The following is a 24,290-nucleotide window of genomic DNA, read 5'->3' on the forward strand; positions in this document are numbered from 1 at the left end:
TTAAATAGTAATTACTTTAAAATGTCACAAGAAAATAGCTTCAGAACAATATTAGGATTATCTTGTAGCACACAAAGATCATGCCAAGACGTTGGGCGACAAATAAGTTTAGCACAACAAACGTTGTTGGCGTTTGAGGAACCACAAAATAAACGAGGTCGCGGAAGATTCTGAGCAACGCAATTCTTTCTTTTGGAAATTCCAGAAGCGTCACCAGAAAAAGTCGAGGAAAGAAAATACCGGGATACAAAAATTTGGGCAAACAATCGAGATAGATTCAACACGTTTAAGTAGAAACGTTGCTAGAGAGTTAGGTGAGTTATGGCTTTTCTTCACTGATGAATCTTGGTATTCATCAGTAAATCATGGAGTATTGGATATGGGAGAACCAGCACAGCAGTGTTGTTTACCGAACTCAACGTCCTCAAAAAGTTAACGTCTGGACTGACATTTTAGGAGACTACATAATAGGTCCATTTTTTATTAGGGCAACTTGACTAGTAGCAACTCGATTTGTTACAGAATCTTCCTGATGTAAATCTGGGGAATGCTTGGTTTCATCAAAATGGCAGTGTAGTTAACAACTTTCGAATAATTAATGAGTATTTAAATAATACTTTCCCGAATCGAGTTATTAGTGGAACAGGTTAACAATATTAAGTGGCCTGCGCGATCTCCAGATCTTACACCCAGAGACTTCTTTTTTTGGGGTCATTTAAAAAGCGTCATCTACGATTATACTGAGGCTAGAGCCCAAATTTCGGATGAATTAAGAAATCAAATAAGAGAAATCTCCAATTTTGTTACAGCAGAAACTCTTTTATCTGTCCGCATAAGTTTTTATGACAGATTGGGATACAGTGCCGCCGTACAAGGTCAAATATTCAAATAATTTCTTCTTCTTCTTGATGTGCCTATCCGTTACGAATGTTGGCGATCATCATGGCAATCTTTATCTTATCTGCAGCAGCATGTTGTATTGATGCAGATTCTAAGGTTCTTTAACAAAGATGTTTTTCTTTTTCCTGGACCTCGTTTTCCAAATAGTTTTCCTATAAATATATAAATTCTATCTTCCTATATAATAATTTCTATAGTCCACAAAAAATTATTTCTTATTTTATTAGGAATTATTTTTTATTTTCAATAAGAGTATATTTTTTGTTTTATCTTTTTAAAGAAAAGCACTTTTATTTTTAGTTCAACCACGAAAAATATTTCACATTATTAAAAACCAATACAAATGCACCGCCTTATAAAGGTCAGTCTATTTTTATCGTGTTTATGTACTCTAAGAAATGAACCGAGTAGATGTAATGAAAACAAATATCGAAGGAGATGCACATCCCATACGTTGTTATGTGTTACTAAATGATTTTCTGTCGTGGTGTAGGAGAGAATCGGAGAATTACAACTATCCCGTATGAGACAATGTTGCCGATTTTAGCGCTTTATGTAGTATGCAATATCTAATCCAAAACTTAACGTATTGTATTAACTAAAACGTAGTTTGGAAAACGGTAATTGTTTGTAGCAACTTAAATAAGATCTTAATTTGGACTAAATAAAACAAACACTCTTAACTTTGTTTATTCCATTTCCTGAGAACTAAAGTGCTCCCCTAAGTAAACTTTGAGATGTTTACAAAAATCATTCCTATGAATAAATAATTGCAAGTCGCAAAAAATCTCAACTTTATATAGATTCGGACAAAAGCATTAAAATACAATTAATTCAAGTTAAAGGATTTTGAAATACTTGAATTAAGACCTAATTTTTGGAATCGTTACAGTCCTTAGAAATCCTTTTTTGATCTTAGTCTAGACTGTTCGTGTAATGGTGCTCCATATAGTGGTTTCCATCGTCAAACTCTTTTGCGTTTGAATCTTTCGATGAGTTTTGCGGTCTTTCTTCAGGCTGGTGAAGAGGCGAAGTCTGCGGAACTATAGTGTCACGGAAGAGGTGTAGGGATAAAGTATAGGATAAAATTGACCAAGGGATGAAAGAATCCCGCAAGTATTTTAATTTAAGAGTTTTTATTTACATTTCAAATATTAAAATAGTTAATAAATTTTTCTCTAGTTGAAAATGCTAAATTGTTTTCACACCTTAGGCCTCTTTCTATATTACTAAAAGCTCTGTCTAAGTTTTCTTCAATTTCTGAAAACTCTAGTCCTTGTTGGTTTACTTTAGGGCATAAAAAAGTATTCAAAATGCAACAAGTTTCAACAATTGAAATTGTCGTTTCAACTTTTGTCTTAATTGGCCTAAAAAATACTCGCCATTTTTGAGCTAAAATGCCAAATATATTTTCGACCACATGTCTAGCTTGGCATAAACGAGTATTATACTTTTCTTTTCGTCTGTCGTTTGTAGATTGTTTGTAAGGAAAAAAGGTCTCATTAAAAAAGATTTCAAAGCAAAGGCCTTATCTCCAATCAAAACGTGTGGACAAGGTTCTACTTGCCCAGGAAGATTTTTATCTTCAGGAACATTCATCAAACCTACCTCAAATCTCTGGCTCATGTTTGAATTTTCATATAAATGAAAGTCCCTTAGAATAAACAAAAAGTTTGTTTTGAATGAGATATTTGAAATTAAAAATCACACTTAATTTTCTTTTCTTTTTCACCCCTGTAACTTATTAAGAAGTTTTCGGGGACTTTCGGCCCTCGGTAATAATGTAATCTTTCACTCTGCATTTAAATTTTTCAAAAATACTTATCAGTTTTCTCAGGATTCGAAAAAAATTAATGCATTTAAAAAGCAATGGCCCGAAATTTTGCGCCTACGCTCTTAAGGTTGCATATACCTCCCACCTATTATATTGCATGCACTCAGTGAACTGCTCCACACCGGACATGAATATTTACTTGCCGAGAGCATAGAGCTTGTGCTGTTGTTTTGAAAATTCCAGGGTTTACGACCCATCGAGTCCTTATCGATTGATATTATCGAATACTCATTGAGTTCTGAAGCGATTTTCTTGTGGCATTTTTATGTTATTTCCTATCTTTAATGAGAATTAACCACATTTTGAGTTGCAAATACATTTATTTTAACGTTTGAAAATATATATTTCGAGAATAACTTCCAAAGTAGTGTTAGTAGTAGTGTATTCCACTTTTTTCATAATTTTCTTATAATTTTTTTCTTAAGCTAGGTTTTATAATTAAATAAAGAAAACTACGATGCGTACGCAATCAATTTTAAATAAGAAATGTAATTAATTATTAATATCATAATACACAGTTCTTAATGAAATTAAACAATAACAAATTCTAAATATTCACATATCAAAATATTATTAAAGTAATGAGTAAAAATAAAATTTATATGATGAATGAATAAAATATAAAAAATATAGTGCATTAACAATACCTTACATTTTAAACTTTAATAGAATAAACAAGATAGAGGATAACAACATAGTAACACTTAATATTTATTTTTTAAATATCTTTCTTTCAGTAGAGCCAGTTAAAAACAAATTTAGGAAATAATTTCTTAATTACTTTCTTGTGTTTGTTTATTAACGTGTTATAATAACTGTGTAATAGTAACACTGTATTCATGTTTTTTAAGCAAGTATGATAAAAAAGAACTACGAAAGCTGTCGAAACAACACCAAATCTTGGAAGTGTTGGGTATATTTTTAAATTCACTTAAACCATTTTTCTTTGTATCTAGCCCAAATACATCTTCAGAACAAAACTGCAGATCTAAAAACTGGATTGGAGCCGAAAAGGCAGAAATACACAAAGTAAATGCATATGGTATCCTAACAAAATCTGCATGGCAGTTAAGAGTCTAAAAAGATCTGTCATAAACGAATTACTGGAGGTGCCGGTCCGCACCTCCTTTTATATTAGACATTGTACATACATTGGATGCTTTGCAAGTATGGAAAGTTACTCCCCAGTCTAGTGAGATAAAAATTGGACAACATTAATAAAAGTCAGAAAACGAGAAACTATAAGGGCCCAAAAACTAACAAAAGAACGTCCAAAAGGAATGTTTAGCATATGATTAAGGAAGAGGTCCCCCCTAATAACATCGAGGCAGAGACCAACATTAGAGAACGATTCGAGTACTATAGAAAAAAACACTTTAGATATCCCGGTAATCTTTATCCGAAGCTCACAGAAAGAAGCTCAGAAGCATTATGTTTAATGGAAATAAACCACAATTTTAATAAGAAATAACAAGGTTGAAAACAAAACTTTAAATATAACGTTTTTTTACAAAAATTGTAGTTCATTCCAATCCAATATATTAGATAATATAGAAATGTCTCAAATAATCATTTCAGAACCACATTCCGAAACGTAAGGAAATACTAACAAAGTCGTCACATCACGGAAACCTCCAACTACTTCTCTTATAGTTAAAATTTTATAAGTAGGTATAAAACTGTTTTTATGGAAAACAATATAGTAGTGATTCTTAAGAACCACTCGGAAAAAATTATGTCCGAGAATGAAATAGGCGCCATGAAAGTTGCTCAAATAAAACTATAAAGCTCAATCTGTTCCTCGATATAATTGATGTTATGAGCGAGATTTATATGTACTGAGGAAGAGTTCTTCTTGAAAGTTTCTGGAAGTGGAAAGCTATTAAGGCTAAAGAATTTACTAAATCCAAACGTGTGCTGGCCCATCTTCCAGAGACCAAAAGTGACCAAAACTATTATGGATATAACAGATAATAAAATTAGAACCAATTTCTTTGTTGATCTGACCTATGTAGGGAGAACAAAATGCTTAAACTCCCAATTGATTGCTTTTATCTAGAATACAGAAACGAGTTTATTGAAAGGGCAGGGTTAAGTATAAAGGTCGCAGAACAAGTGCCAGACACAAGTAGTGTCGTTTCTAGATAACAAGAAAAAGAAACATCTCTTAAGTATGCAATTTGCTGCCACACAAAAGTTTCCACATTTTATATGTTGAAGAATAACTTGATTTGCTCCTCGATATGATTGATACTCGGTACACACAAACTCAAAATACTCGGTTGAATCATGGGCGAGTATTTTGAGTTTGTATGTACCGAGGAAAGGTTCTCCCTGGAAGTTTCTGGAAAACTAAAGCTGTTAAAACTCAAGAACTCCCTAAATCTAGAAGTGTATTGGCATATATTTCGGTAACCAAAAGTGACCAAAACTATTGCGGATATACCATACAATAAAATTGGAACCTGTATCTGACCTATGTAGCGAGAACAAAATGATTTAACTCCTAATTGACGGCTTTTATCTACAATACAGAAAGGAGTTTAATGAAAGGGCAGGGCTTAGTGTAAAGGTCCCAGACCAAGTGCCAGGCCAAGTAGTGTCTTCTAGACAACAAGAACAAGAAAAGTCCCTTAGTATGTAATTTGCTACACAAAAGTTTCCATGTTTCAATGTTGAAGAATAACTTAAAATATACTTCTCCAATTATCAAAATTGTTTCCCTTTGAAGTTGATACTTAACGCCATTTACTTATTTTAAAATAATAAATTTAATTAAATAATAAAAATCTAAACTCTAGAAATAATTGTGGATTATGTTCTAATTTTGTCTATTTTTGTTTAATCTTATCTAAATTCTTGTCTCTAAAAGCATTTGGTTTACTGTAAAATCATAACTATTATAGACTGTTTTGTGCTCTTTTATTATTTCCATTAAAATTGTTTTAGACTGGCTTTTATAATATCATAAAAACATAAAATTCAATTACACATCAATGAGCATTTGACTATTGAATGATTTTGTGATAATAAATAACTTGATGACATGATCGTGAGTCAGTGAATAAGGCAGTGAAAATGTAAATAAATAAGATACATCATATTGACAGAAAGTACTTGTATCCACCCACAATTAAAATGTATTATCATCCATTGTTAGATGTTTCTAGTTTTCAACGTATACTCGTATACCTAAGCGCTATAGACTTTGGATCAGCTTAAAATAGGAACATTGTAATATTTCCAGTAAGTATTATATTAACCCTTCGTGGCACGGGTGCTTGTCTGTGATACAAACCAATCATATTTTTACACCAAAAACTTACAAAACCGAAGGTTTTTTCTGCATATTTTTACAATTTGCAAATAGGTCGGTCAGTTCTGACGCGTAGGCGCGTGAGTAGCTGCATCAATTACAATGTAGTTAGCATCTAAGTAGCATCTGCGCAAGGCGGCAGTTTGAATTTAAGTCTTTAAGAGCTTTTACAGCGCAATTGTGTCTGGGAGAAACTACCCGAGCTTAACTTTTACAGAATCGAAAAGCGATACGGTAACACAAATTATAGAAAGTAAATCGTTTTATCTCTTTCAAAAATGGATCCTTATTTAGTTGAAATTGCTAGACTACAAAAGTTGTATGATGAAGTAGAAGCCGAGGATGATTTAGAAGAGAAAAACTTTTCTGACGAAGAAGAAGACATCTATTAAACATTACACCATGAAAGAAGAGTTAGATTTTGAAGACACTCCAAAAATTTCGGCTAGCACTAGCGTCTGCAGAGGTAGCAATAGGCATCTTCAATATATAGCAAAAGATGGTACCACAAAATGGAATAAACATGTGCCAAATCAGCAAGTGTGAACTCGAAGTCACAATATAATTTCACATTTGCCTGGTTTTTCACCTTTTCCAACTTTTCAATCTGTTTTTGACGATCATAAGTTGAACATAATTGTCGAAAATAACAGTATTTATATCTTTATACTTGTACCTCGTTACAAAGACTCTTAAGGCGTCGAATTGATGAATATAACAGAAATGAAAGCTGTCTTAGTTTGCTGCTTTTAGCCGGACTGTTAAAAGGTTTTAGATTATATCTGAAGGAGTTTTGGCCAACTAACGGAACGAAAGTGGAAATATTTCCGGCTGCGATATTTTACAGAAGAATAAAATTTTTACTTAATTAGTTAATTACTTAATATCAACGAAAGAAAAAAGGTTGATAACTTGGCACCTATTCGAGAACTGTGGGAAACGATTGTTAGCAATTGTAGGAATAATTACAGCTTAGGAGAGTATGTCACGGTAGATGAGAAGCTCTATGCATTTAGGGGAAGATTTTCGTTTCGAGTTTATATAACAAAAAAACCTGCAAAGTATGGAATTAAGGTATTTACAATGGTAGACTCAAGAACATCTTATGTGTCAAATTTAGAAATATTCGCAGGGAAGCAGCCAGGGGGACCTTTCGCAATTATTAATAAAACTGAAGACTTTGTACTCAGGCTTTACGTTTTAATATTAGTTTGTTTATGTTGATAAAATATGTTTTACACTGTCAAAGAAGGTAGACAATAACAATTGTATCAAAAAAATTGTTTATTTTCATTTTTTGTAAAATATTTAAATACATAATGTGTCCCTTAGATACCACCTGTTCTTTCGTGTAAAACAAATTCCCCGTACTGCGACTGGTTAACTATACTTTCCCTTGTGAAAGATGTGGAATATATCGCACTGTGTGGAATATTCATTTGGACTTCTCTTTTTTACTCCTTGACGAAGTGTGAATTACATATTCATTACAACTTTTATCATTTTTGCTAGCGCACGTTTTGTCTATTCTCACTCTTATTTCTAAATTTAATTTACTTACAATTTCTACTGGTCTCATTTTTTCAGTCGTTTTTGAAAACTGTTGTTTTAGAATATAATTTTAGGATACGTTTGAAAAGGCAGACCTCTTAAGCTTAAACGCTGGAACAATATTAGTTTCTACTACCATTATTCTTATTGTATGCATACCATACTACTAGCAGGTCTTGAAAGAACAAACCAAGCAAGAAAAATAGCAGTAAATATAATTTACATACAATACACAAGAACATCCGTAACAGTATAGTTCTTAAGAGTCCGCGTTTACAGAAGAGGGACTCCAAAAGTTCTAGTTTCTGATGTTCATAAACTCCATAAAGTCGAACTTTTAGTTATCTCAGATATTTGGATTTCTATCTATGTTTATGTAGTATATAGGATCGATTGGTAAAATAAAACGTTATTTTATCTGTTATCTACTGCATCAATAGAATGAAACCAATCTAATCAAAAGATGGATACAGTACTCTTGAATATTTTAGAAGTTGGAAAACATATTTACATATGGTCTTTTACATCTAACGTATGGAAATAATTTTGTAACCTGACTAACGTAATTTAAATCTTTCATACAATCAAATACAGTATTTGTTTAAATTTCTTAAGTCTATTTTTTAATCGATCACACATTTGTAAATTAATTTTATCTTGTGACTTATTTCAAAAGGTACATTAACACCAAAAATTTTAAAAACATTGTACAGAAAATGCTCGTTAAAGAGGCTAAGTACGTAACAGTGATAAAGGTAAAATAAAAAATCTAGAGCAAATAAATTAAAAATTCTGAGAAAAATTTTGAAACTAAAAGAAAATCTACGAAAGCGATTTGAGATTATTACTCAGTAGCAATTCATATGCAACTGACTTCTTATACCCTGCGGCAGAAAGATTTTCTGTTGGTCCCGAGTCAATTTTTAAACAGTCTCTGCTTAGACGTAAAGATTTTGTACAGTGTCGACTGCCAATCTGCAACTTATAGTGTAAAAGCACACAAAAATTTATTATTGAAGCATATAATACAATGCTAGCCAAAAGCCCCCTTTCCCCTTCGTATCTTTCGAACGGTTATACTTATAATAGTGAAATTTGGAGGGAGGAACTAAATGAACGTAGGCATCTCAACTAGTCATAAGAGGTGACGTATTAGTGATAGATGACGTTACAAAGCCACTGTAACCGATAATTTTAAATATGACTTTACGGCAAGTGATATATGGTTTGAAAGGTATTGAAAATACCTATTTAATTACTGATTTTGTTTGGTTGAGCTGATTTAGATGTTGATGATCTTAAAAAGTTGATGTTTTTCAATTCTCTACTTGTTTTTACATTACTAAGTTCTTGAAAAAGTGTTTATACCTTGAATATTTAGTTTAATTATTGTTTAGCGAGAAGTTTAAATGTTTAAATAAGCATAATGGTACGTACTGTAGTCGAAAAATTAGTAGCTGTCCTAATCTGGTGAATGTAGAAACAATTTATATGCAGCGGAACTTATTGGAGAAACAGGTAATGTTTAAGATGCCAAACGATCTGGTGGACCAACAATAAGTGATAACCAACAACAAAAATTTAAATAATTGCACAAATAGTAGTGAATCCTACTTCGTTTACATCCCAAATTGCGTCTATCTGTGGAATTATTCAAAGGACACTACAACGGGCGTTAGCTAAAAACAAATTTCATCCAAATTTTATAATTTCATATAAAAATCATACAAAATTAAAAATTGTGCACCAACTATCAGATGATGACCCCTACCGAAAACTAGAATTCTGTGAAAATATGTCCAATAAAATTACCAACAGCCAGATTATATAAAAACAATTTGTTTTAGTGACGAAATACTTTTTCCCTTACTGTAAATGTTAACACACACAATGTGAGTTATTGGAGTGACACAAATCCTCACGTCTTTAGTAAAAAACATACTCAATTTCCAGAAAAAGTAAATGTTTGTGCAGTATATTTGGAAACCACATAGTTGGGCCTGTTTTTCTTAATGATAACTTTACCAGTTATGTATCTGTACATGTTAAAAAACGCAATTAAGCCGTTAATTCTTGACATTCCATAATCCAGATGAATTCGGACACTTGAAAATAAAGTTTCAACATACTATACACTATTATGGTGCAGTAAGACGTTACCTAGATAAAGAATATCTAGGTAGTAGATAGATTAGACGACTAGGTTCGATATCATGGCCAGCTCGGTCACCGGACCTCACACTATTAGATTATTTCTGTATGGGTACTTGAAATCTAAAGTTTACGCTACAACAACCGACAGTATTGACATTTTTAAACAAATATTTGCTGAAGAATGTAGGGAAATTTTTCCCGGCACATCTGAATGAGTATGACAAGAGTATAGCAATAGGATGCATTACTGTCAGAAAGCAGAACTGGTTCTTAGATCTTTAGTAATTGAATGCGAAACCTCAATGTTAGTATTTATTTAATTTATTCATCAAATTCAGCTTAAACCCAAACAAAGTTAGTATGATTGAATAGGTTTTTTTAATACCTTTCAAACAAGATATCATTTGCCGTAATGTATTATTTTAAAATTATATCCCATTTTAAAAGTATTTCCGCCCTTCAAATTTCACACATTATAAGTATAACCGTTCAAAATATACGACGGTTTGAGGAGACTTTTGGATACCATTGTATAGAGAACTGCATCACGCCTAGTTTGATACTTCACATTTCGCACACTTCATTGACTATACGAACATAGATATAAGAGAAAGTCGAAGGGTCAGAACTGAGATCACAGATGGCGGAAGAAACATTCAATCGAACTAAAAATACCCAGAGCGAAATAAGAAGATTGTAGATACATCTCACATTTCCTGTGGTAAATCATACAGTTACAACAAGCACAAAATAAACAAAGTCACAAACTAGTTTTGAAAGAACCAAAAATAAAAAAGACCAAAAAAGGATGAAATCTGTCCTTGCGATTGGGGAAGATCTCAATGTTCAGCAAGCGACAGTGCACATTTTTATTATATAATTATTGATTGATTGCCAGTTGGTTTATTAAAGTTAAAATATTTGTTCGCTTTTAAATAAATATCGTATTTGATTACCACATTTCCTAACATTAACACAATGACACATATTTCAAAATATAAAAATAAATTAAAAATAAAAAAACTACGTCTTGCTTTTAGGTGCTATAGTTTTACAACAATTCACTTTTTGCAAAAACATCGATCAATAGAAAAATCAAACGTAGAACCGTAGAAAAGTTCTTGCAAGTCAACTTAAAAAAAAAAAACTTATATTGTACCTACATTTATTTACCATCCGTTCATTTTTAAAATCAACGTCAGCATAATATATCGAACATTTCTCTTAACATTCACAGTTTTAAACAATTAGTTAATTTTGTTGTTTAAGGTTTTGAAATTATAGTCTGCAATGAAGTGGTGTTTCTCTAAGATTTCGAAAACAGTGTTTTTTAATTAAAAGTTTTAAGTTTCAACGGAGAAGACACTAATTACCATGCGGTACTACTCATGAGAGTCACAATGAGTCAATGAAAACTAAATCCAAAATATAATAAAAATAACAAGAAAAAAAAATGTAAAAAACAAACTATTTATTATGATTAATCGTGACTAATAGTGACCTTATTTTACCATTAAAATTCTATTGCTTTTGTCTTCTAAGTCTTGGATTTTTTTCTACGCCAAGAAGGTTTTTTTCAAATAGTTGTTTAAAGTATGATAGGGTATAGTTATCTAAGCTTTTATTGTATATATATATATATATATATATATATATATATATATATATATATATATATTCAGTGAATTCTACAGTATTCACTGTCTTCCCTTGCTCAACCGTTTCCATCTCTCTCTGCTGTCCCATTCTCCATCGTTTAGACCTCTCTTACTCATGGCGTCGTATACTTCGTTCTTCCAGGATCTTCGGGGTCGTCATCTTTTCCTGCTTCCTATGGGGCTTCATTCGGTTGTTCTCTTTATCCATCTGCTGTCGCTAGTTCTTCTTACATGTCCATACCACTTTAGTCTTTTTGTTCTATATATGTTATGTCTGTTTCTATTGATGTTCTTTGTTACTCTGCAGCATCTTCGGAGGGATTTCATCTCTGTTGCTACTATCTTACTGCTGTTTGTCTTGTTTATAATCCAATTTTCAGCATCATATGTCATAATACTTCGCACTAATGTTTTATAAATCTGTGTTTTTGTCTTCATATTTAGGTGTCTATCCCACCATACTAAGTTAAGTTGTCGGATTGCTGTTCTTTTTTGTCCTAATCTTTGTTTAATTTTTTCCTCTGTTGTTACCTTTATCGAGATTATAGACCCCAAGTAATGAAATTTATCCTTTCCTTTGAATGTTACATTGTCGTCAAGCTGTAGATCTTCTATGTCTTCTTCACTTGTAAATATGTACTCTGTTTTCGCGAGGTTAATATGTAGGCCAGCCTTGGTATATTCTTCTTGTAGTTTCTTCATCATTTAACTGAGGTCTTCTTGGTCTTGTGCAATTGTATTTTTACGGGGCTTCCCCTGGTTCTTGTTCGTTAGATCCCATCTTTGTATTATTTTTAAAGTGCCATTGTTGAACATTCTTTCTTAACGACTAACCCGATTTAATCTTTGTGACTTCACTAATCTAACGATATCTGCGTTCCGAATTAGTTCGTTCAGCTTAGGCTGTATTTTAATTCTCGACGTACTGTCGTTGCAGTGGTTTCAATCAAATGTATTCCTTAATAGTTTGTGTTGAATGATTTTTAATTTGTTTCCAGTACTGTTTAGGAGAGTCCACGTTTCCATTCACGTAAATCGACCCAGTGTCCTGGCCGTAGATCTCTCTCTGACATTGCCTTTTGGACTTACTTAAGCCGTGTTGTTTTCGGTATTCCTCGTTTTTTACGCTTAGGTGGCTGCCAATTCGCAAATATTAAATACCAAATATCATTCCATGAAAATAAGTAACAATAGGAAATATGTATCCATTGGTAATTTCCAAATTGCTAAACTGTTGTGTTGTGTAGGTTGCTGGATCTAGGAATTATATAGATATTGCCTTCATTTTTATCCTCAATCATCTTCTTTTAAGTAGGGACGTCCTATCTCGAGTTTTTGATATACGTTATTAAATTATTATCTGCGGGAGTATGTATTTTGGAGCCCCCATAAAGTTGAGAATACCTTGAACTTCCAATTGTCCAATTAATCAGACAATTACTGCAATTGTTTAATACCTACCTAGTTATTGCTATATATCTTTAATTTTTAATTTAAATAAATTTTTAAAGTAATAGATACGCTTATAATAATGTTTTAAAGCGTAATTTTAAATATTTTTTAAGGAGATGTAAAATAACGTTCCTCTTACATAGCATACCAAAAAAGTTCCATGTTTTAGTAAATATATTCCAAAACCTTATACAACGAAATACTTTTTTAGAGAATTTCATTCCCCATTCAACGAAGTTACTATAAATTATATGAATACTTAATTCTATAAGAATTATATTTGTACTCTAAAGAGATATAAACAGCTCCCAATAGATAAAACTAGGATACTAGACCCTTTCCCATTTATTGTTAAGCAATATGACATTGTTTCCAGCAAAAAGTACAATATTATTATCGGTACAGTTTTAAAAGTAAATATACTCATAAAAGAGTTTTTTTTTTAAGAACAATTTTAATAAAGAGTACTTGAGATATTAAATAAGTCTTGGATTTTATACAATGTCATTATGTATTTGTATATTGAATATACGTCACTATCTAAATTCCGCCTAAAATTCATATATCTAAGTACGTCTTCGTGGACCAAATATACAAGCCTAATCTTCTGCTTTTTCGCATATTCTTGTACCTAATATAGTTATCGGATTAAATATAGAAGCAAATAAAAAATATCAACCCTAATATACATAAAATTCTAAATAAATTTTATTTATTTATCTTCACAGCACACTGTCCTGTTTTCAAATAATAATAGACCAATTATTAATTAGTAAAAAATAAATATTTTTCCGGCACAACTGTATAGACAGGTTTGAAATTTGACATTTGACACTCATTATTTTGATCGTAGCTTAAACAGTTTGTCTATTTAGAGATTAGTCTAAAAGAAACACAAAATGAGATATGCTAAATTAAAATCAGTTTATAAACAAAAAAAGTTATTGCAAAATGAACAACAAAATCTCTGTTTTTAAATATTGTTAATAACTTTTTTATTATTTATTAATATTTGTTTAAATATAATTGAACTTAAAATGCGTTATCGTTTTGATTTGTGTGCAAAAGACGGGTTAGATCGTTTAAATAGTTTTTGCGAAAAATTTGTTTATAATATTTTTTTGAAAAATGAGGTAATTTCTATGGCTATTCCAGATAATTTTACGGAATGGAACTCAATAATCAGGGGCTTATTTTCCTCGTTAAGACGTATACTAATGACCTATGAAAAAAAGTTTCAAAAAATTACATTTATGTACACAAAATTATTTATTAATACATATCACTTTTTAAGCTTATAAACATTTACAATAATTCCGTAAAATTTAGTTAAATTAAAAGGCAAAAAATATTTGGAAATCTGGTTAAAAGTCACAACTTAGAAAAGAAGGTCCTACGCCTCTTAGGAACCAAGATTACCCTTATCACTGTTACGCTAATTAACAACATTAAGGACTGAAATTAACCAATCTTTTAAATAAAGGTCAAAGTTTTTAACAAAACTTTTAGCAAACAATTGTTGAAATTATTTTAAACAGGAATGTTCTTAACAGCGAGTATTCTTTGCATTCCGACTACAGTAAAGTGAGTGTGGATAGCCTACTGAAGGGCAAGCCGCGCTCATTAAAAAATCCAACACAGGTTCAAATTAGAACGCTAGAAAAAAAAATGACATAAATATCTCGGGTTCTACTGGACCAAATTTCCTCTTTCTTTTTTTTTAAACTGGGGTACAACGTTAAAATAATAACATTTATCGTATTTTCATTGCAAAATTATCCAAAACAAAGCAGCTAATGACTATAAGATGTACAAATCTTTTCCTAAGTCGCATTTTCTTATTATTTATTTATTTATATTTAAAATAAAATTATATAAATAAATGTTATTTATAAAAATTATTAAATTGCTATGGGGTAGCCCACTTTGACTTTTCTTATAAAAGATTGATTAATTTCAGACCTTAATGTTAAACTTTTCAAAAATTTTTTAGCCTTTTATTTTGAACTAAATGCTATGGAGTTATTGTAAATACTTAGAAGCTTAAAAAGTGATTTTTAAATCATTTTGTGTACATAAATGTAATTTTTTTTCATAGGTGATTAGTTTACGTCTTAAAGAACAAAATAAGCCCGGGATTATTGAGATCCATTCCGTCGAATTATCTGGACCAGCCTTTAGTTTAGACCTAGCATTAGTTAAATTTTCAAAAAATCTTTATACAAATTAAATTTCGCAAAAACTATCCAAAAGTTGTCTGTTGACGTCAAATCTCTAAATAGACAAGTTTTTAAGTTACGAGCAAAATAATGAGTTTGACGTTTTAATTGTTTATTTAAAAATAGTTCCAATAAAAAATGGATGAATCCCTAAATTGAGTCTTTTGTAATATCTCATACTACACATTTTAACAGTTACTACACATTTCCACAGTTACTACACATTATATACAGTTGTGTCGAGTAAAAAAAATATAACTTAATTGGCCTATAGCATTAACTTGGCTTATGTAAACTATATTAAAACAATAAATTGAAAATAATTAAAAGGACGCCTTTAGTTAATATGCAGAAATTCATTATTAACAAAATTTGTGTATGAAATATGATCCGAGAAGAAAAAATAATAGTCACGGCACATAAACTCTATAAACAATATTAAACAAACAAAGAAATAAAGAAGATAAACAATTATTCAAAAGGTACCTATAAAAAATTAGAAAATGTAAAGTAAGATAAAATAGATATAATAAAAATAATGACCAAAAAGTAATGTAACCACCAAATGCTTTGTCAAGTTACTAAAGTAATAATTTAAATTATCTTAACATTACTTCTACTACAGTATCAGAAATAAAATTAGCATTGAAACTATGGAACTATGGTTGTCTGCTGAAAAAGAGATAGATTAATTTAATAAGGGAAGGTGTAGCTATCACGTAGTAAAACAGATCAGGTTATTTACACCATTTTAGCGATTTTCTAATAATTACAGTATTTAGAAAATATAAATTCTAAGCGTTTATTTTAATATATATGGGATAGGGTCTACAAGTGATATAAGATATCGCGATATGATTGTTATTTCACTTCAATAAGTAGTTAAGCACATTAGATTTTAACTTACTTTTATCGATAATAGTTTTGAACATTACGTGACTATAAATAATTATTGTAATACCCGAAAACGGTCCGTTTAACATATTTATACCAGAAACATTTTTATCTTAATAAATATTTTTTGATATTTGAAATTAAATTACTAAAAAATTAAACTGTACCTTTTTAATTTCTTATAAGATTAACTTTATAAAATTGATGATATCACATTAAAATAGTAAATAGATATATTATAAATCGTCTTTATTTACATAAAGTAGCGAATAGTCGTTTTGCACAATTTTTAAAATATATCACGTCATTATTATTTCCATGTTCTGTCTGAATTGATATATTAGAATATGGAGCATACTATACGATCGAATTTGGTTCTAGACGGAATTTTATAAAGAGCATAATTGAAGTAATCAAATATTTACGATCAATATACATCCTTGTATTTAAGTGTGACCAAGTCTACGATTAAGAGCACAGACGTCTATAAAATTTGCTTTAAACACTGCATTTGTTTTTGCTTTAACTTTTTTGTCACAAGTTGCTTGTTTTAAATTTTAGTTCTTTTTTTTTATTGCTAATTAATTTTGTCACTTTTACCTCATTCGATTGAATTTTAATCCGATCTTGATTATAAAGTCGCATAAGATATAAAATTGTAAATTCTAGCTGATGTTTCCATATTTTAATCTAAATGATTTGACTGATGAAACTTATTTAATTAGATCAGAATCTTGAGGACAAATCAAAAATGGATAAACCTCAATCCACATTTTCTTCTTATTTTGAACGATATTCCAGAAGAGATTTTTATCGCCAGTTGATCTTTCATTATTATTTACGGTAGCTTCTTTTCGTTCACTCTTCCATCGTGGTTTTGTATTTATTCTCTGTGTTGTTTTGTATCCATATTGCTTTCCCTCTTTTGAGTGTTTCACTTCATTTCTTTTTGTTTTGCCTTTAATGGGCCTTATAACGTTCATTATTTTCTGTTTCTCTCTCTCTCTCTCTCTCTCTCTCTCTCTCTCTCTCTCTTTGTCTCTGATGCAGTAGAATATAATTTTAATTTGATGCTACTATTACTATTACAGCCTCATTATAGTATAGACTATTTTAATTTCTGTTAGTTTCTATATTATATTCACAAATCAGTCAAATTTTCACCTGAGCGTCCAAAGGGTACAACAATAAATTAGTCAGTATTAAAAATAATAAGGTGTGCAGACAGTACTGTCTCTATTGAATGAATCGGAAGAGCAACTCATAACATTAATGGACATAAAAAGAAAATCCAGAGGATCAGCTTAGAAACAAATCTATTCATAACGGAAAAAATTGTATTTAACAGATAAACAGTGTTTAATTTGTTGGTTTATACCCTATGTTTGTGTTCAACAACCCTTCTATGTAGATATTGGTGTGTTTCCCCAATATATGTTAAATTACAGTCTACAATTTATTTTATAAATAAGATTTGACTGATGATCTTAGTACCATTGAATATAAAGAAAACGTCTGATTCTATTGTAGAACGTTTGGAAATGTGCGAATCACTAATTTTAAATAATTTTTATTTATTTAAATAAAAATGTTTTGGATATAAATTAAGTTTGTGAGACCGTTATTTCTCCACACCAAAATTTTAAACATAATTTGTAATACTATGTACAAAGATCCGTTTAAACATTTAAATTATTTATATTGATATGTATAACATTTTAAAAAATCTCAATTAAAGACTATATAAATTTAATCACTAGGTGAACAAAAAAGCTTGAAGACCCTGTCAATCACCGACTGATATATTGTCTCCTTAGAAGAGTCATACAAAATCATCATTTTAAAACGAGATTTTTAGTATCCCAACATATAGGATGATTTAATAATAATATATTATTTTAAAAAGTAGAACCATATTGTCTAAAAATAAGGTTCTGAAATTGTTTTCTTGTGGCATGTTTAAGTTAAACATTATGTTTGACGTTTCGATTTCTACTCCGGAAATCGTTTTCAAACAAGATATTAAAAAAATGTGCGAAATATATAAGATGGTTGCTTACAAGATCGAGGCCAAGTAAGTCAAGAGTAAGTTTTGAAAGACATAACCAAATTTAAAAACTTGGGTTGTACTTTTCGCATAATTTTTTAAATATTTTTTGTAAACGATTTCCGAAGTGGAAATCGAAACGTCAAACGTTACTTGAAATTTTAATTTTCATTACAATCAATTGTGGCTTAACCTCATATAAACATAACATTTAATCTAAAAATTTTACTACATAAAGTTTTACTACATATAATTAATTTCAAGGATTTTGTCCGATGTACACGAGGCACATATTGAGAGTTACATCTCTATCAGATACAGACAAGTTAGAATTTTAAGCGCAGTCGTAAGTTTTTTTTAATTCAGCACCTAGGCAACTGCATCTAGTTTCATCGGTAAATGGAAAATATGAAATACGAAAGTTTTTACTTAATTTACATTTCTGGTAGTCGTCATGTATGGCCCCTTTTTGAAGAGTTTTAGCAAAGAATATAGAATATAGAATCTATATTCTTTGGTTTTAGTATAAATTAAATGGCAGTATTGTATGTTGTCTAATATAATCATGAAGTATTTGTTAAAGATGTCAAACCACAGTGACAGTTTTAGAACTTTTGACTTACTGCAATAGTGCTATAACAAAATGCCTGGAAATACCATTTCTGGAGAAAATTGTCAATTTTCTATTAATTTATTAGAGTATTTTATGGTGAAAGAAAGGATTAGACCATTACTACCGTTATCAGTAAGTTGCAAACGCTTTAAAAAAACAATGTTCATAGTGTGACACGAACAAAAATTGAAAATAAGAAATCTTTAAACAATGTTATTACAGTGCTCGGAGTGTCACATACTGTACCGAAGATAAAGCTTAAGACGTCAGGTATGATGTAAACGGAGCAAATAGAAACGTTGAAATAATTCTATTGTTTAATGTTGAAGCAAATATTGAACGCTTCTATTACAAGTTAATGGTGACTTTAAAAACACGACGTTTAGTTTAGTTTAGTTTTTTAGCTTTAGTTTTTTTGGGTTGAAACTTGAATTCAGATGACGACACCGACGTCTGGTCCAATGAATAGGACAACCGTCTTCCAATTTTTAATAGAAATATAACCAAATGTTAATTATTCAGTTTTTAGCGATGAAGGTTCTAAATTATAAATGTTTTTTCCGATTTTAAATCCAAACTTTTAACTGAATCATAGGTATGTGTAGGTAATTTGTTTTTCTGCTTTTAATGTTTTCCCAGTTATTGATATTATTTTCCTGAAGTTTAACAAACAAAAAAGAATAAAAAAAAACTATTGTTTTGCTCAACTAATCACTAAAGTCTATTTTTTTATAAAAAATAAAATATATACTCAACACAATTATAGATTATATTATAAGAGAGTAAGGATATTTTACATACTCCCAATATCATTATCTAACGAGATCTCTTGTAAATGTATTGTTACTATGTAAAGTTGATTGCATTATCCTTACAAAAAGTCGGTTATTATATGAGAACAATTGCGGAACGTACTTCAAACAAATACCTGTCTGATGGAGATGAGCATTTCTTTTTATTTAAAATAAATATACAGTTCCTAACGAGGTTACAAGTTACAACCAGTCTCTTTCGCTCAAAGAAAGCTGCCCATTCCGCTATCAAGGCGGTTTACTCAATAAAGACACGGTTGTTGTTTTAAATTTGTTCACTTACTTCAAATTATTTCCAACATCACTTTACTAGAACATAAAGAAGATTAACCTATTCCCGACACATAAACTACAAATTGCTACAGATCAATTCTTAAATAAACTTGATCTATATTTTGTAGTTAATGATTTGTTTCGATATTGACTTTTTGTAGAATTAAATATTTCATTCTGGCTTTCATGCAGTATTAAATGCTAATAATTTTTAAAAAATAAACATTTTATTACAGTTTCGATTTTGTGATATCAAAACTCGAAAATCGTGGCGGTAACAAAATATTTATACCGCTATAAATGTAATTTTATTTTCCATAGATTACATCTAAAAATGTACTATTTACTGCAGCCGTGTGCTAATATTATAACTGACATCTAGGTATATTATAATTTAACTTCTTTTATTTAAAATCCCAACATTTGTTTATACAATATACCTAGTTTAAATTGTTGGCAATGTGAAAGTAATAAGGAATATAAGAACAAAAATGAGAATGTCAGATTTTGAATTAATAATAGTGATATTACGCTATTAAAATATTAATCTTGGACATAAATTTAAAAATTGCACATTAGCAATAATTATTAATCTGAATACTTGTCATTCTTAGCAGCCTACTTGATGCATTGCAAATTTTACATTCCAAGTCTTATCAAACAATTTATAGTATGTTTTATTATTCATGTTACGATAACGACAATATTTTTTATCTTAAAATTGATAATAAAGGATTATTTGTCGTCAGTTTGGATATATTCCATCGAAAGGTTTGTCGGTTGTTTATTGTTTTCTATTTATTTAGAGGAGAGCCTTGTAAATCGGAGTCAACGAAACACTATTTTACTGCCGTCGATTCTCTTAAACATTACGAGTATTCAAGGTATGTATTGGGGTCGGGGAGTTTTTATTTTGAAGTATTGAATTTATATATTTGAATAAAACCATATACTTGAACTTGAAGATTGGTTTAAACTGTGATGAGTCAATTTAATTGTCTTAAAATCAACACAGATAAAGGTTACATTAAAAAAAGGCAACATACTACCAGTTTGTATCAAAAATACTATATTGCCAATTAATAACGTGGGCAAATCTGTGTATCTAATATGAGTACAAAAAACAATCATTGCGGCCAGCAATTGCTACTGCAAGTTTAGATATAAAATTAGACTTTTTCTGATCTCAATCCGCTCGGGATAGATGGAGGTAACTAACAACACCACAGATAGAAGGTGTAGTGATATAGTTCGGTTTAAAATTAATGCTTAATAAAATTTGTGCATTTGATCACTTTATAATTTAATGTAATGTTCTATCTGTTTATATTATTGTAGCTTATATTGCTATTTTACACGTATTATAGATATTGCTTATTGTGTGTAACTGGGAGATTGCAACAACCGTTGGATTTTAAATTAAAAAACCAAATCAGACATATGATTTGAATATATTAGCAAAAAAACCTAAACTATAAAAGCAAAGTTCTCTCTTTAATTCCATATTATAAATGACATTGATATTAATGATATAACGAATGTCATTTCTTAAACATTCGCGAATGCGAATATCTGCTACCTCTTTGCTACTTATCTGCGAATCCGTGTCAGATTAAAGATTAAATGAAATTAAAAGTTTCAAAACTCACAAAAGTGTATCGTTAAAAGAAACGATAAATGTACTAATGGATACCAGTGACAGTGAAGACACGCCTCTTCCTACTTTTCAAAACCCTGTCCATCTTTTAATCCGTAAAACTGCCACAGAATACTCAGCGGAAAACGCGTGGCAAGTGACGTCGACTCCCTAACATGGTGGAAGTGAACAAGGAAAGTTACGGTCTTTTTCCTGTAGTACGGCATTATTTAGTTACACCACCAACCCGAGCGAGCACACATTTAATGGTGATGGACTTCTTTATACACCACATCGAAACGAACTATTAAGATAATAGGATCATAGCGACAATGAGCTGTCCTGTGTTTGATTTCGATTACTAAACCATGTTTGAGTCCTATTACCCAGGACCCCCACATGAAGAGCATTTGGCTGATAGTTGTGCCCCTATCGCGCATCAGAGTGCTATAGGGGGGAAAGGGATGGTCTGGAGCATTGGAGCGCGGTGGAGTGACTCCTGTTTTTACTCGAGTTAATACACCTCACTCCAATGAATTGTTACACCCGAACGTAATTCTTAGGGGTGAACATGTCTCACAGGCTGTGTTTAATTAAATTGCTTGCTTGCTTCGAAACCGACGTGAAGAAGAAAAGGCGTCGAAGCTTTTATTTTGAAAATTTAATATTCTACTGAAGTTTAATGAGTAACTTAAAATAAAAGGTAATTGTTTAAGATTTTATAAAGAGAGAAGAGAACAGTATTTTTGTTTGAAAGTTAAAAATTGTTTTAAATTTCGTTCAAGATGGTTATCTAACTTAAAAACTTAATAATAAAAAATATAAAAATTAATAAATTTTTATTTTATTAACCTGTCGTCAATTTTTTTTCTGATATTCATGTTCGCAAAAAATTCGCGAATATTTATTACATCACTAATCGATATATATGTATATATAATTGAATTGCTTATATTTAAATCAAAATTTGTTTTTAGAATATGGTTGCAAGTTTTGGCATGTGAAAGTAAGAAGAAAGATCAGAACAAAACCGAGAATGTTATATTTCGAACTATTACCATTTTTGTTTCAAGATGATTTTCTAAGAATTTTTGTTGTCAAGAGAGTGTGGTATAAGCACACAAACCTTTGCATTGTAAATAAAACTTTTTTGCCGTGGTAAGAATACAATCTAAAGATATATTGTTAGTAAATCATCCCGCTTTTATATTTTAGGATGATTTTAAAGATTCCTAAAAATTCTAGTTATTTTGTATGACTCGCCTAAAAGAGAAAATAAATTTCTCCACAATCTTTTTTCAGCCTTGTAGCACAATTTGAGCAAGTTGAGGCATAAAACAGCAAGATTCACGGCGATCACATTTTCAACTTATTTATTTCCGGAATCGTACGCCATTTTCTTTTAACCTTCTAGTATGTCACTGGAGATCGTCTTCTGTTTTAGGAATGTCAAAAATTTCCGCAAATAGAGGAGGTAGCGTCAGCTTCGTCCAGTTCATTCGAAACCAGTCAAGATGGGCTGTGTGTTTAGCTCCCAGATTTTTCAGCTCTGGTAATTTTATAAGTAAATTGGAAAATATTTGTGGTTCGCTTGCATGATTACGTCCAACCTAAAAATGTAAATATAACGTTTAAAATAGATCTTAACAAATTTATGACAAAATAAATTTATTTAAATTTATGAAATATATTTAGTATTTAATAAATTATACACAGGTGGGAAATAAGTGCGAGAAAATACAGTTACAAATTCTTCTTTCATGATTGTGTAACATGCATGAGATCCTAGATTATACTCGAGATATGCACTATTCAGTAGAAGACATAGTTTGTTGTAGTACAGTATCAACCACTTTGTGCTGCCCCTTAACCTTTTTTTTACTTTTTACAAAATCAATCTTACTTGAAAGCCTAAATCTAAATTTTAAGAGATTCATCAACTTAAACAAAAATAGTTATATTTTAAGTACAATTGACTAGTACTCTACCATTGAGTAGTCTTTTTTTCCACGCGTACAAATTATTCATAAAAATACTAACCAGACGGTTAACTCTCAAACTAGATTTCTATCAACCGATAGAACAAGCAGGTTTCAGATCGAGTTATGGTTTAAACGATCACTTACTAGTTACAAAAACACTTAAAAAATAGGGGAATATAATAATTTACTTAATATAAATATCTTTATATTTATGGACTATGGCAAAGCGTTGGCAAAGAATCGGTTTAATAAGTCAATATAATTCAGCATAAGTTATTCAATTTGTTTATCCCTGAGAGCGATTATTTAAACAACTTTACTTGTCCAAACCATAGAATCGATAACAATCAGAATGACCACTTTCAGATGCCGCCTTTAAAGTGTGTCAGCACGCAATCGCCATATTTTAAATGGAAACACAGACTCGGATTGAAAAATTTGTGACAGGCTACGACAGAACCATACAAAAACAAAATTTGTTTAATTTACTAATGTTTGTATAGTAGAGATTAATAATTTAGTAAATTTGAAATAATTTAATTTATTCTTCAACTAAAAGTACGACATAAAATATTGCATATTATGTCTATGGTTGTCGCAAATCAATTAAACCGATGCGCGTATTTATTTTGACAAGCAGAGTGGGCATTCTGATTGTTTTATTATTCTGTGTCCAAACAGTGACTGGGCAAGTATTTTGTAAATTGCAATTGATTCTTGTGAAATCGATATTTCTGGGTACAGTGTTGTGTTGGTTTTTTCTTTCCAACAAACAGAGATATGCTTTTTTACATATCCTTTTTAGCTTACTTCTATATTGAAGACCTTAGCTCTACAATTCAACGTATTGGTAATACAACTAATATTTTTTAGAGAGTATATATTATGGCTGACTGATATTTTCTTTATTTCAGCCCTGAGGAACTGAATAAACATTCACGGAAATGAA

The 24,290-nt window shown here is 30.4% G+C and overlaps 1 protein-coding gene across 2 annotated transcripts in view; it reads right to left on the minus strand.

Moving 5' to 3' along the window:
- Positions 1 to 3,207: 3,207 nt before the first annotated feature.
- Positions 3,208 to 24,290, minus strand: part of Eip78C (Ecdysone-induced protein 78C) — a 150,357-nt gene continuing 129,274 nt past the window's right edge. For both annotated transcript variants that reach the window (XM_072540433.1, XM_072540432.1), the window contains exon 8: positions 3,208 to 22,969. In XM_072540433.1, the coding sequence (XP_072396534.1) occupies positions 22,778 to 22,969 (192 nt within the window). In that variant the 3' untranslated portion in view covers positions 3,208 to 22,777. The remainder of the gene's footprint in view (positions 22,970 to 24,290) is intronic.

The sequence above is a fragment of the Diabrotica undecimpunctata genome, chromosome 8, assembly GCF_040954645.1.
Source record: "Diabrotica undecimpunctata isolate CICGRU chromosome 8, icDiaUnde3, whole genome shotgun sequence".
Taxonomy (NCBI): Eukaryota; Metazoa; Arthropoda; class Insecta; order Coleoptera; family Chrysomelidae; genus Diabrotica; species Diabrotica undecimpunctata.